The 12,272-nt window shown below is 52.2% G+C and overlaps 4 protein-coding genes across 4 annotated transcripts; all 4 read left to right on the top strand.

The window, feature by feature from the left end:
• Nucleotides 1-532: 532 nt before the first annotated feature.
• On the top strand, nt 533-1,909 carry NECHADRAFT_74529 (uncharacterized protein; the record flags this gene model as incomplete). Its single annotated transcript, XM_003054076.1, has 3 exons — nt 533-571; nt 623-682; nt 734-1,909. 3 exons carry the CDS (start codon nt 533-535, stop codon nt 1,907-1,909), a joined length of 1,275 nt encoding a protein of 424 aa, XP_003054122.1.
• Nucleotides 1,910-2,251: 342 nt separating this feature from the next.
• NECHADRAFT_98688 (uncharacterized protein) lies at nt 2,252-3,797 on the top strand (the record flags this gene model as incomplete). The annotated part of the gene is made up of 7 exons (XM_003054075.1): nt 2,252-2,303; nt 2,369-2,438; nt 2,531-2,614; nt 2,706-2,744; nt 3,127-3,182; nt 3,265-3,304; nt 3,490-3,797. The coding sequence occupies exons 2-7, from the start codon at nt 2,378-2,380 to the stop codon at nt 3,795-3,797; spliced, it is 588 nt and encodes a 195-aa protein (XP_003054121.1). The 5' UTR covers nt 2,252-2,303; nt 2,369-2,377.
• Nucleotides 3,798-8,896: 5,099 nt separating this feature from the next.
• NECHADRAFT_31482 (uncharacterized protein) lies at nt 8,897-11,059 on the top strand (the record flags this gene model as incomplete). The annotated part of the gene is made up of 2 exons (XM_003054074.1): nt 8,897-9,537; nt 9,586-11,059. 2 exons carry the CDS (start codon nt 8,897-8,899, stop codon nt 11,057-11,059), a joined length of 2,115 nt encoding a protein of 704 aa, XP_003054120.1.
• Nucleotides 11,060-11,344: 285 nt separating this feature from the next.
• Nucleotides 11,345-12,093, top strand: NECHADRAFT_74526 (uncharacterized protein; the record flags this gene model as incomplete). Its single annotated transcript, XM_003054073.1, has 5 exons — nt 11,345-11,379; nt 11,435-11,498; nt 11,564-11,666; nt 11,722-12,011; nt 12,088-12,093. 5 exons carry the CDS (start codon nt 11,345-11,347, stop codon nt 12,091-12,093), a joined length of 498 nt encoding a protein of 165 aa, XP_003054119.1.
• Nucleotides 12,094-12,272: the final 179 nt, after the last annotated feature.

Below are 12,272 nucleotides of genomic sequence, written 5' to 3'. Positions count from 1 at the left end.
AGAGCAAGGCAAGCAGGAAGCAAAGCGAACTGATGGGCGAAGACTTGAATTGCAGGGGGCTCATTCACTCATGGCGTTGAGGTGCATGGTTCATTGACAAGAGAGGTTCAAGTTGGTTTGCCGGCCAAACGCGTACACGCGCGGCCCAGGCAATTCAAACCCCCGCTCCGTACCCGGCAGGTTCCTGCCAGGTGTCAAACGATGAGAAGCTTGGGCACTGTAAGCACCCGCTGAGCAGCTGGCATTAGCGCTGTAGGTGCGCTAAAGCCGCTGGTGGTTTAGGGAGCGGGGAGCCCGCTTCTACAAGCCCGGACCCCGGCCGGGCAGCTCTCAATGATGCAGGTGCTCCAACCTGAAAGGGGGAATTTCCGGGCCGTTTCATTGCCCGTTCGTTGACTGCGCGACCTCCAGCACCTGGCCTTTGACATGACCCTTTGGACCTGGGTCGCATCTTGAAGAAACTGGTCTGCACACCTGTCTTGCCGACAGCTTTGAAGCTGAGAACGTCACTTACGCGCTTCATTCTCTGACAATGGCCTTGAACCGGAAGTATGCGGCCCTTCCAGATTTGGTGAGCTCCTAGACCTACCACCAGCTGCTTCGCTTTCTAACTGCTGGCTAGGATTCCGCTCCAGATATCTACGAAACCCCTGAGCTCACAGACGACAATTCTACGGTTCCCGTGAGCTCGCCCATCTTCTCCCCTGTCTGCTCTTGCCCTTACAAGCTTTAGACCACCGCCGCTCGAACCCACTCTGACGATGAATTCTATGATGTGGAAGACGATACCCCTGGCATCTCGCGATCCCGTTTACGAATAAACGAAGCCCGCTCCCGCTTTCTACCTGCAAACGTTGACGCCAACGGCGTGGACTTTTCGGACCGAGTTGATGGGAAACGAAAGTCATACAAGGCTTCCAGTCGAAGGCAGCGCATTCTCCAGGACGGCACCGAAGAGCTGGGCGACCTTTCCGATGATGATGATGACGAGAGCTTGGAACGGCGCATTGCTCGCCTCAAACGTGAAGTGGAGGAGGCAAAGGACGAATACGCGAAGCGAAAAGCGGGAGCTTCAGCGCAAGCAGATGACGATGCTGCCAAGGGCGACGATAGACTGGCCTCCCTGAGCCAAGTCTTGGATGAGATATCCAAACCTACAGGACGTCGAGTTACTGCCCAAGCCTCCAAGGCAGTTCCACCTACGAGCCAGGAAGAGAAGCCCGACCTACCAGCAGTAGACGACGCCACGTACACTGTGACATACGCACCGACATATGAGCAAAGCCACGCTCTGGCCAAGGCAGCCGACTTTGATCGTCGATTGTTGATGTTGGAAAAGGGCTTGGGGATTAACGCCTCGCTGATGCCAGAAGCTGACGTCAATGGACTTCCCCGAGCCATTCTGCCCACTCTGGACTCTATGAACAAGCAGATTTCTACACTTGCCGAGGCCTCTACAGCCAACCTCGACACTATAAGTCGACGAGTGCGCACCCTGGTTCAGGAACAAGACAAGCTCAACGACTCGAGGGAGAAGGCCAAATCACTAAGAGAAGAGCTTGGCCGGGGCGCCCCCACGGCTCCGGCCGAAGAATCCGAGCAAGAGGCCAAGATCAATGCCCTCTACGGCATCTTGCCCACGATTGAGAATCTAACCCCTATCCTGCCGCCCCTCCTGGACCGATTGCGATCCCTGAGAGCAATTCACGCGGATGCTGCGACAGCAAGTGATACGCTGAGCCGTATCGAACAACAGCAGACAGAGATGGCTGCTGAGTTGAAGCAGTGGAATGAGGGACTTGCCAAGATTGAGGCTGCCATGAAGGAGGGCAGCGTTTCCATTGAGACCAACAAGAAAGTCATGGAGGAGTGGGTGAAGGACCTTGAGGAGAGGATGGAGGATTTATGAATAATGATGCATTGGTCAGATACCCTATTAAACAATCTTGTGATAGATGAGCAGAGTCATATTAATGAAGTTCGTCTAACAATCGCCTAACAGCTGCCTGTGATACTGCGTGTTAACATGGATGTTTATCGTAGAGTCTGTGTAAGATGCTTGGATGCTCCAGAAGGCGGTCAACGCCACAGTGGCTGGTGCAATTGAGCTCAAAGCTCGGAGCTCTCGGATAATAGTTAGTCCCCGTCCCAGAGCCAACCGCTGGCCGCTTCGGCTGCTCTGGTGGGGTAAGGGCTTGAGCACACGAAAACCCTGACAAACTCACCAAAAAAGTTCACCCCCAATCAAGCCCCAATCTCCAGCTCACGTCCGCGACCACAGCCTATCCACCAAATTCCTCACAGTACGGCGACATACCCCCCCTTTCGATCCCACGCGAATCCCTTCAGCTCACATTTCTCCCCCCAGGTCGAAAAAATGGACGCCTCCAAGCAGCCCGTCAAGCTCGTCAAGGTTACCCGAGTCCTCGGCCGAACCGGTGCGTCCCCACGATCTCGAATTTGATGCCAAAAAGACACAACTTCGAAATATCTTACATCGACGGAACTCCCAATCTGACTTGCTGGCTAGGTTCTCGTGGTGGTGTGACTCAGGTCCGCGTCGAGTTCATGGACGACCAGTCCCGATCGATCATCCGAAACGTCAAGGGCCCAGGTACGATATACAACAAAGCACCCTTCTTCCCCGGATGAGGGCGACTTGGAGGAAAACCAGTGAACAGTGTGGTGCTGACATACAAAACCAGTCCGTGAGGACGACATCCTCTGCCTGCTCGAGTCCGAGCGTGAGGCCCGGCGGTTGCGATAAATGTGCGTTCTGGGGAGCAACAAGGGTGGTTTCTTGGACGGACACGACGGATGGATCATGGGTCTTTGCATGCTATGAGGCGGGCGCGCCTTGTACTGGGACATTGCCTGGGGCTGCGTCACCCGCACTCCAGTTTCATTTGTTAGAAGGAGTCACGGATCTGGCATCGCGAAATCCAGAGCAATTCTTCTGCAGCATGGAATCCGACTACTACGAAAAGTGAATTATTTTTGGGCTCTTTCAACGTCCCCGCCCCCCGTCCTCGAGACAAATCAGGCAGCACTTGGTCTTTTCAAATCGACACGTGTTACGACTACGTTTATCGCAATTGTTTCTTATGACTGTTGACATTACCATAGGAACTGCGTCTGCTCGTTATGGGGCCGACATCGTCATTCTTCAATTTCGCTTCACTGTGAGATCTGGTCACGTGAACATCTCCAACCTCAAATTGGGCGGGGCGGCCAAAACATTTTCTTTCTCTTCATCATTCTCAGGGAACGCAAACTTCTTTCTACAACTCCCACAACTCAACTGGTAAGTCAGCTTGTCTTCTTTCACATGCACACCTCTTTGGAATGATGCTTTAATAGCATGTATTACCTGAATACACATTGATGTACCTTTTATCACCAAGATCTCTGACCCAAACTCCTTCCACCCAAACCATTGTCGAACTTCATGCTTCTGACAGTCGGCTAACATATCCAAAGAGTACATAGGCACGCCAACTTCCACAATGGCATCGGCACCCAAGCCTCCGCCTGGCCACTTCAACGTCCTCTACTTTGCGACTGCCAGCTCCTTCACAGGAAAGGACTATGACGCGGTGCCCGCAGCCATGTCACTGAAGCAGCTCTTTGCAGAGCTGGAGTTGAGGTATCCCGGCATCAAGGCCAAGATCCTCGACTCGTGCCTCGTCACGGTCAACCTAGATTATGTAGAACTGTCCAGCGAGGAGGGCGTCGACGACACCGTGATCCAGGAAGCAGACGAAGTGGCCATCATCCCTCCCGTCAGCTCCGGTTGAAGGATATCATGCGCGTCAAATTGCATGGAAGCTCGCCCCGTGCACCCGTATCTGTGACGTGATGATCTGCCAAAGACTTTTGTAGCTGCACGGAAACTCGTCTCGCAGAAGCCATCTTCTAATGACTCTCCTCGCCTGAGTTCCCTGGCCAACTCCCTGGCAGCAAGGGCTCGTACTCGCCGTCTCTCAGTGTCATGATCCTGTACCAGCGATACCTGTGCAGCTGCCGCCACCATCTAGGATGCGTCTTGTGATAGTGGCGGTACCAGAGGACCCCCTTCACGATGAGAAAGACCAACAGGACAAAGACGAGAGTAGATGTGATGGAGACGATAGAGGTGATGCTCGTTATCGACGAGACTTGGCATCCCAAAGGTCGTGTCCGTAGCTCCCATCGCTCGGCCCAGTGTGGACACACATTCTCATCATACGCTGGGGCCAGGAGGGGGATTTTGTGAGAATTTGGAACACAAGACCATGTCTAACAACTTGATGAGTGAGGAGTTCCTGATAGGTCGCCTCGAGACAGACCGGATGAGAATGGAGGACCTACAAAGGGACACCAGCTGCACTGTGAGGCTGCGAGGCAATTGTGGCATGTCTGCTTGGACCAGCAGCGGCGGAAATGGCCATCCTGGTCCTCGGCCTGACTGAAATTGGCACGAAGAGCCTGGATTTCATCAGAGGATAGCCATGGCGCATTCATTTTCAGTCACTGTGATGAAGGATATCGAGCAAAGAAATCAGTTTCCAGGCAGAAATATCATCAGTATCAAGATAAGGCAGAGGTGTCATCGTGGCTGAGTTATCATGAAGGCTGACCTGGTGCGGGGAAGGCGTAAACCCAAACAACCAACCCCTGTAGAGCAGCTCATGGATTAACTAGGCTCAAAGGAAGCATTGCTTATTGATGTGAAGATGCATCATGGTCTATCATCATGATCTATCAAAGCATTGGCATAAAGTAATATACAAGAGTCGTCAACTAATTATACATGGTCAAGTCCTAGCACACGTAACAGCCTCAGCTCCATCGAGCCCACACATGTCCCTCTCTCTCAATTGTCGAGACATCCGTACTCGCCGCTTAGCCAACCTCAACTCTGCCTTTCGCCTTCTCGTCCGCTTTGCTTTGACTTCCCATAGCGGCTCATCGCCTAGGTTCTCGAGAGGCATCAAGTCAGCTAGAAAACGCCGAATGTGTAAGCCAGTTTGTTCGCGAATAAAGGCATCAATCTGCTCATTGCACGCCGCCGAAGCCGCAATATGAAGGCCTCTCAGAACATCACGATCAATAATTTCGCCTTGATCGTACCCCTGATTCGCCATACGGAGGCTTCGCATAGAGGATGTCCTCTGAGGCACGTTTGGTCGAGCAACCCTTTGACTAGCAAACTCCCGAGAGCACAGAGTGACATGGCTTGTGATGACTGGAGAATCGCCGTGCTTTTCCTGGGTTAGTGATGGGCTGGCACATTCCGCATTGGCTTGCCCTTTTGTTGCCTCTGCGAAAGCAGCCCCAACACGCAGCCTGCAGGCATCCCAGAAAGGCGCCAGAGATTCATCTGGTGATGGCAGATCAGGCAGGGGTTTGTATACTCCTGTCATCTGGGATGGCGGCGGTGCGAGAAGCGCAGGAGGAAAGCTTTGATAGCGCCTAGGAGAAGGGTGAACGAGCTTAGGCTGACTTGGCTCTTCAGGAAGTTGACCCATTAAAGGTTGAATCGGTCCAGCACTGGTGCCCTGGTCTTTGGCTAGTTGTTGTGGGAAAGGCTCGACTGGCTGGGCCTTGTTCTTTGGTCCTGAGAAAAAGGCCGGCCTCGGATGTAGCTTCTCCCTCACTGTTTGACCAGCCGCGCTGGTTGGCATCGTTGCCTGCACCCTAGCATTTTTTCGATACTTGAGCACCTTGTCATCTCGAGGTGCTATGCTGCGCCATTCTGGAAGAGCCTTTGCTTGAACCTTGGGCATCTTGGACTTGGGCCCAGTCAAGAGTGGCTGTGTCTTGTTGCTTTGAGCATGGTCCTCAGGCCGTGACTTCGGTTTTTGTGCAAGCTGAAAGCAATTCTAATCTCTCCACTGGCTGCTATCGTTCGGAAGGCAAGGGACACAAGGAGACTCAGGAACCTGCTCATCAGGGGAACTTATTTGTCCTTGCGGCGGAACCTGATCTATCAAAGCATATCTCCAGTCATCCATATTTGGAGCGGCAGTAAACGAGATTTCTGTGCTTGAACTCTGGCACCCTTCGTTCCTATCCAGTTGACCAGGATGCAGCCGCTGGGAGTGAAATCGCGACGGTGGAGTTTTGGCAGCTTGAGTTCTGCCCCTTTTGGTTGGAGAAGAAAACGGCCCCGCCTGGTCTTTGGACGTGACAGCGAGACTAGCAGCTGTGAACTCGGAACGAAAGGGAAGCAGGGCGGATACTGTATGAACCGTTGCACCAGAGTGAGGAGGTGTCGGTGTAAAGACCGGCAACTTGTTCTTGGCCCCAGACTGCTCGGCGTAACGATGAAGTTCCTGAGTGAAACGGTCAAGAGCCTCCCTTTGACTTGGAGTTCTGGACTCATTATCACAACCGTCTGAGACTGGCGACCCGGCTGTTTTCGAGTCATGCTGCTCAAGTTGGTCTTCGTTCTTGATTGATAACATCTGTAATTGCTGTGCAATGTTCCTCGAGATGGCTTCCACCAGCTGGTAGTTTATTTCGAATGGCCTTGGAGTTGAAGCTTCGCATGTTGCATCTCCAGTGGGAAGTTGGGCGGTATCTTTTTTCAGGGGTAACTTGGCGTGGAACTGGCTGTGCGGTTGGTCACTGAAGCTAGGATCGGACGTGTTCGGTTTAGGTGTTGCTGGTGCAGGAGTTGCCCGCTGCATGGGATTTGTAATGTTGGATATCTCTTTGAGCGGTGGGTCAGGTTTTGAAGAGGGTTTGAAAGTTGAAGGAGAGCATTGGACCGAGGAGGAGGTGTGGGAAGAGGGAGACTGATGTTGACGTTCAATGCCAGATTTGGCTATCGGATCGATATTCGAGTTCATGTTCTTCGTGGGTTTGCTAGAATCGTATTTGGATACAGCTTTTTGCATGGTCCCCACGCTTTCAGTGTTGCCATACTGATAAACCAAAGGGGGGATCTGATGAGTAGGCGCAGAGCTAGCTCGATGCCGATTTTGAGGGCCTCGTAGCTGTGTGTGTAGAGGACGCCGTGGTAGTCCTAACACATGAGCTTGAGAACTTGCCGTGTCTAGGGAGCCAAGTCTGAAAGCGCGAACAGCATGTGTACTGGAGGGCGATAAAGAGGTGTACGAGTTGTGGTTAGATGCTGACGTGACCATCTTGGAGCGAGCGGGATAATGTGTTCCAAGGGAGGGTATTCAAAATGGAAAAGAGTCGAAATAGAGTCGAATTTCTGTTTCATGATACAAGCGTGTAGTTGAAGAAGTTGGTGAGAGGAGGGGGAGGGGTGTGAAGCAATGGTTGAACGTGTTCCCGTAGACCTGCTCGGGAAGGTAGATAGAAGATTCCATGGCAGGAGCTTCCTTGCTGAGTCTAGCCACAGTTTCCTAAGTGGACAGGAAGGCGCTGCTTCCTTAAAGGTAGGTAGGTCGGTTAGACAGTTTACCTAACATCCTTGATGCCAGGAGAAGCGTAGACCTCGAGCTGACGTCTTCCCTTTCGCAAGAGAAACTCGATAGCGGCAAAGTCGCGCTTCTCGATTTTCAGATTCCGTTCAAATTCATTTCTAGCAATATTTTTAGACACCCATTGAATATGACTTAATAGAGGCATGGAGTAGACAAACCTGGCAAAGTTCTCGAAGTGTGGTCGAGTGGCCTGCGGCTTCTTGCGGCTCTCCCGGAGGCAGTTACGGTAGAGAGCCAGGACCTCCTTTTGCAATCCTGAGAGACGAGCCATTTGGAATGATTATATCAACTAAGAATTGGTGCACAATTGAAGCTGCCGGTCTTGCAGTTGTCAATGAAGAATGCTGATGTAATTGAGTCAAAGTAGAAAAGTTCCCCGGCCCGACGTTGAAATCATTCCCGTCCCGTCATTGTGGGACCGGGGACTTTCGGCCGAGCGTCAAGTTGCAGCATGTCCAATAGCTTTGCTCTACAACGACGAGAAAAGATATTCTACGGTAGAAACAATAAGGATCTAATAATATCATCAACTTTCAAATTTGGGCCCCAAGCCTAGGAACGGGTTAGGAGAGCGGAATTGGTGCAACGTTTGACGGAATACATAGATACCTCGTTATGGGTGCCATGAGCCCTGTAGAGTCAGTGTGGTGAGCCCCAGGTGCCTCCATTGTTAACCGCTAAACCTCGCTCCACAGGACACCCTCTGTCATCTCATCTTCTTCCATTTCCATCATCAGCACTGCCTCACACACCCGACGATCGCTTCAGACCACGCGCTCCCCCTGCTCGCGCTAGATACAGAGCTGAGACTCCGCCCCAGCTCGTGCCGCTTTGCCCGCTTGTGCGGGAGCTGTCCATGAATGACCAGGCAAATGTGGGCGTGCTACCACATGCGAGATGCCATTGGCCCAGTCCTACCCAGGCCTTGGCATCACACAGGACCAAGCTCCATCCCAAGGCATTCCAGCACCTCGCCGTCATGTCTAGGACATCGCCTCCGGGGCTGATTCTAGGCTTAACATGCTGCCTGGTGTGCTAGTCAACTGCTGTCTGCAGCGTCTCCTCCACTGTCAGGCCTTTGGAGACGCAGATCCGCCTGAGGCTTTGGTGCTCTTACACTGAAGCCAACCAACCTGAGCTCGACCAGACTCGATTTGGACGCCAACAGTCCTGCCAGCTTGACCGAAGGCCTGCAGGGCTAAGGCACTCTTCGACCTTTGCTTCTTTATATAGCTTCCTGTCGCATGAGCAGTTGTTGTTGACACATTTGGTCGCCTCGTACAAGTGGTGCTGTTCCTCCTTGTTATCAGCACCCGCAAACCCTCGCCTTTCTTCTCTATCGCCAAGGCATCCTCTTTGTATGCCTGCGGGGGCACCTCGGTGTTTGCCTCCTTGTGTTGTTGGCCAAACAGGCGCTGACAACCATGATCGGCCTGAGACGTGATCAACAGCTCATGCCAGGGTCCTTTGGGCCTGAAGACTATATTGACTTCTACGACAACCCTTTTGAAACACTTGACGAGATTCAAACTACTTGGAAGGATTGCGAACCGCCTGTTTCCTGGTCGGCAAAGAACCTCTCAGAGATCGACGTCGCTGATATCGTTTGGCATAAATACGACCCTCCAGCTGCACTCAGAAAGACCCCCAATATCACATCTCAAATTCTGCTTGATATTCTTTGGACGTCACTCGAGAATGTCAAGGCTAGTAACCTCGAAGAAGATCGCCAAAAGCAAGAAGCTGAGGAGCAGCGGAGGCTGGCCGAGGAAGACAAAGGCAAGGGCAGGGAGCCATATCTGCCCATCATTATTCCAGCCGACACTTCTGCTCAATCGGACACTCCTCCACTGGTCTCTAGCATATGTCAAAACGGCTCACCTGTGACCACAACCACACCCGAAGCCATCACGAAAGCAAAGGCCAACAAGAAGCGTCTGTTTGCGCTCCGTCGATTATTCCAACGGAGGCATGAGAAGGGTGAAAGCAGTGCCACTGGGGCAGCTCTCGGGACATTACGAGAGCAGGTTGAGTCGCCAGGGCCATTCTCTAGTCGATTCGGTCTCTTGACAAAGCCGAACCCTGAGGAAGAGGTGTAAGTTGGGAGTCTGGTTGTAGTGTCGTCATAACTAACATCCTCCAGCGAGTGCGTGTCCTGCCTCGACGACTTCTACCCCAAGGACGTCATCAGGGTTACATGTCACAGCTACTGCCATGATTGTTTTGTCCGGCTCATTACTGCTGCGTGCCAAAATGAGCAACAATGGCCTCCAAAGTGCTGCTTAAACGAGATCCCTTTCAAGACGATCCTGCGGTTCATCCCGGCCGACCTCAAGAAGACGTTTGACGACCGGTCCAAGGAGTGGGAAATCCCCGTCAGCGAACGTGTTTACTGCAGTAGCCCAAGCTGCAGCCTCTGGATCAGTCCCAAGCGTATCGATGCCGGTAGACGCCAAGGAGTCTGCGATAATTCTCATGTGACGTGCACGATATGCCGTGCTCCCGCTCACGGGGGAGAGGATTGCCCGCAGGACAATGACATGAACCTTACTAATCTCTTGGCCGAGGAGGAAGGCTGGAAAAGATGCTTCAACTGCAACGCCCTGGTAGAGCACAGGGAGGCTTGCCAACACATGACTTGCCGATGCGGTACTCAATTCTGCTATGTCTGCTGCCGGCGATGGCGGACATGCAGCTGCACGATGGAGCAACTCACTGCACACAAGGATGGTGCAGCGGCTCGGCGTGCTGAGAGAAGAGCCAAAGAATTGGCTGAAGCCGAAGAGTTGCGCCAAATTCTACTTCAGATTGAGGAGTTTGAACGAGAGGAAGCCCTCAAGGCCGAACTACTGCGTCAGGAGCAGGAGAGGCTGGAAGAAGAGCGTCGACAACGCGAACTTGAGGAAAGAGTCCGACAAGAGAGTATCCGCCGCAGGAATATTGAACTTAAGTATCAAGAGCTGCGTATTTTGCTTGATGACTTGCACGATTTGCAGCAAGTATTGGTTGATGTCGATCAAGAAAAGGAGGCCGAGGAATTGATCATCGAGACAAGAGCTGCAAAGGACGAGCTCTCAAAGAAGCACGAAGCCGAGCGTTCTGATTTGGAGTCCCTCATGAGAACAAAGATAGCTGAGAAGGAGTACACGCTCAACAAGGACTTTCAGATCCGAGCAGCCGAGGAGAGCAAGATTGAAGAGGCCTACCACGAGCGACTTCAAGAGTACTGGAAGGACAAGAAGGACGGAGAACAGGAGATCGAAGCTTCCATGCTAGCTCTGAAGAAGCGCATGGACCAGAAGCACCACTCGTGGCAGAAGTGGAAAGCTGGGGAGCTGAAGAAGTACGAGGCCTCACTCGAGGATAATAGGACGTTCCGCGAGGAGCTCATGTACAGCGCCAAGCACAGACTGAGCGATTCCTGTAAAGAGAAGGAAGCGGAGATGATGAGACGGATGGCAGCTGAGAAGAAGTGGCTCGAGGTTGTGATTTTGGAAAGGGAGAGGTTGCTGGGTGAGTGGGAGGTTCAGGAGGTTGAAGGGGATGCTGATAGCTTGTTTGGGAGGGAGTCTGAGGAGTTTGTGGATGCGCGTGAGGCTGTGGGCACAGCTTCGTGAACATGTTGAGATATATATGTAAAATAACAACCCTTATTTCATGAAGGTCTATGTTTTTGTTGTTGAAGTTGTGAATTGAACTATCTCTTCGTGAGCTCGTAGCTTATGGTCGATGGTTGGGTCCAATCACGTGGGCCCATTGCTCACAAAAAACCTCTACTTGGTGTGTATAATTCACTGTCCGTCTCAACTCGCCACACCACAAAGCGGGACTCAATAAACCTCATCTAAACAAACGCTTCTCACTACAAATAGCAACATTATACTAAAGTACATTCTTGCAAAATGTCCATAGGCGATGATATGGGGGTCTCTTCCCAGTGAGCTCACACAAAATCACTACATCCAGGGTATGCTTTGCTAATACCTCGACAGCCCCCTCAAGATATTCGATGTCACTCGGAAACAGGATCGTTTTCTATATGCTCTTGCGCCCATGGTACGGTACGGCAAGGTAGACTACAAACAATCACGTCTCTTCCCTCATATACTCACCAGAAATAGCTCGCCTTTAGACAGACGGTTCACAAGTATGGCGTCGACCTCTGCTGGACCCCCATGGTTCTGGCCAAGGAGTTTAACCGAAATAGCTTTGCTCGGGATAGCGGTAACTTTCAATCCACCACATATGGAGATGCGCAGAAGCTAACAAGTGAAACTAGACTTGACCATCTCCAGCAAACCAAACCAGCCTGCAACCATCGTGCAGTTCGGAGCCAACGTCCCCCTCGAGCTAGCTCGAGCATCTGCCCTCGTTGCGCCCGATGTCCAGGGCGTCGACCTTAACTGCGGATGTCCGCAGTCCTGGGCCTGTGCCGAGAAGTTAGGCGCCGCTCTGATGAACCATCGTGAGTTGGTCCGCGACATGGTCGTCGAGACTCGACAGCGTCTGGCTAGTGACGGATGGGGTGTTGGCCTCGAGGCAGATATGGAAAAACCCAAGGGTCGGAGCGTGAGTGTCAAGATTAGGATACATAAAGATCTGAGGCAAGTTCCCCTTTGTTGATACAATATTGTGACTCATATAGGTATAGGCAAACTATGGACTTTCTCGACACCGTGATAGGACATCCTCAGAACCGCTTAGTTGACTGGGTTACTATCCACCCAAGAACAAGATCAACGCCATCCACTGTCCCAATCAGAACCGAGGCCCTCGAGATCCTGACGGAGAAGTATGCTGGCACACTCCCAATCCTCCTGTCAGGAGACG

Source organism: Fusarium vanettenii (assembly GCF_000151355.1).
Source record: "Fusarium vanettenii 77-13-4 chromosome 1 genomic scaffold NECHAsca_1_chr1_3_0, whole genome shotgun sequence".
Lineage (NCBI taxonomy): Eukaryota > Fungi > Ascomycota > Sordariomycetes > Hypocreales > Nectriaceae > Fusarium > Fusarium vanettenii.
This window is presented reverse-complemented; position numbering and strand designations above follow the sequence as displayed.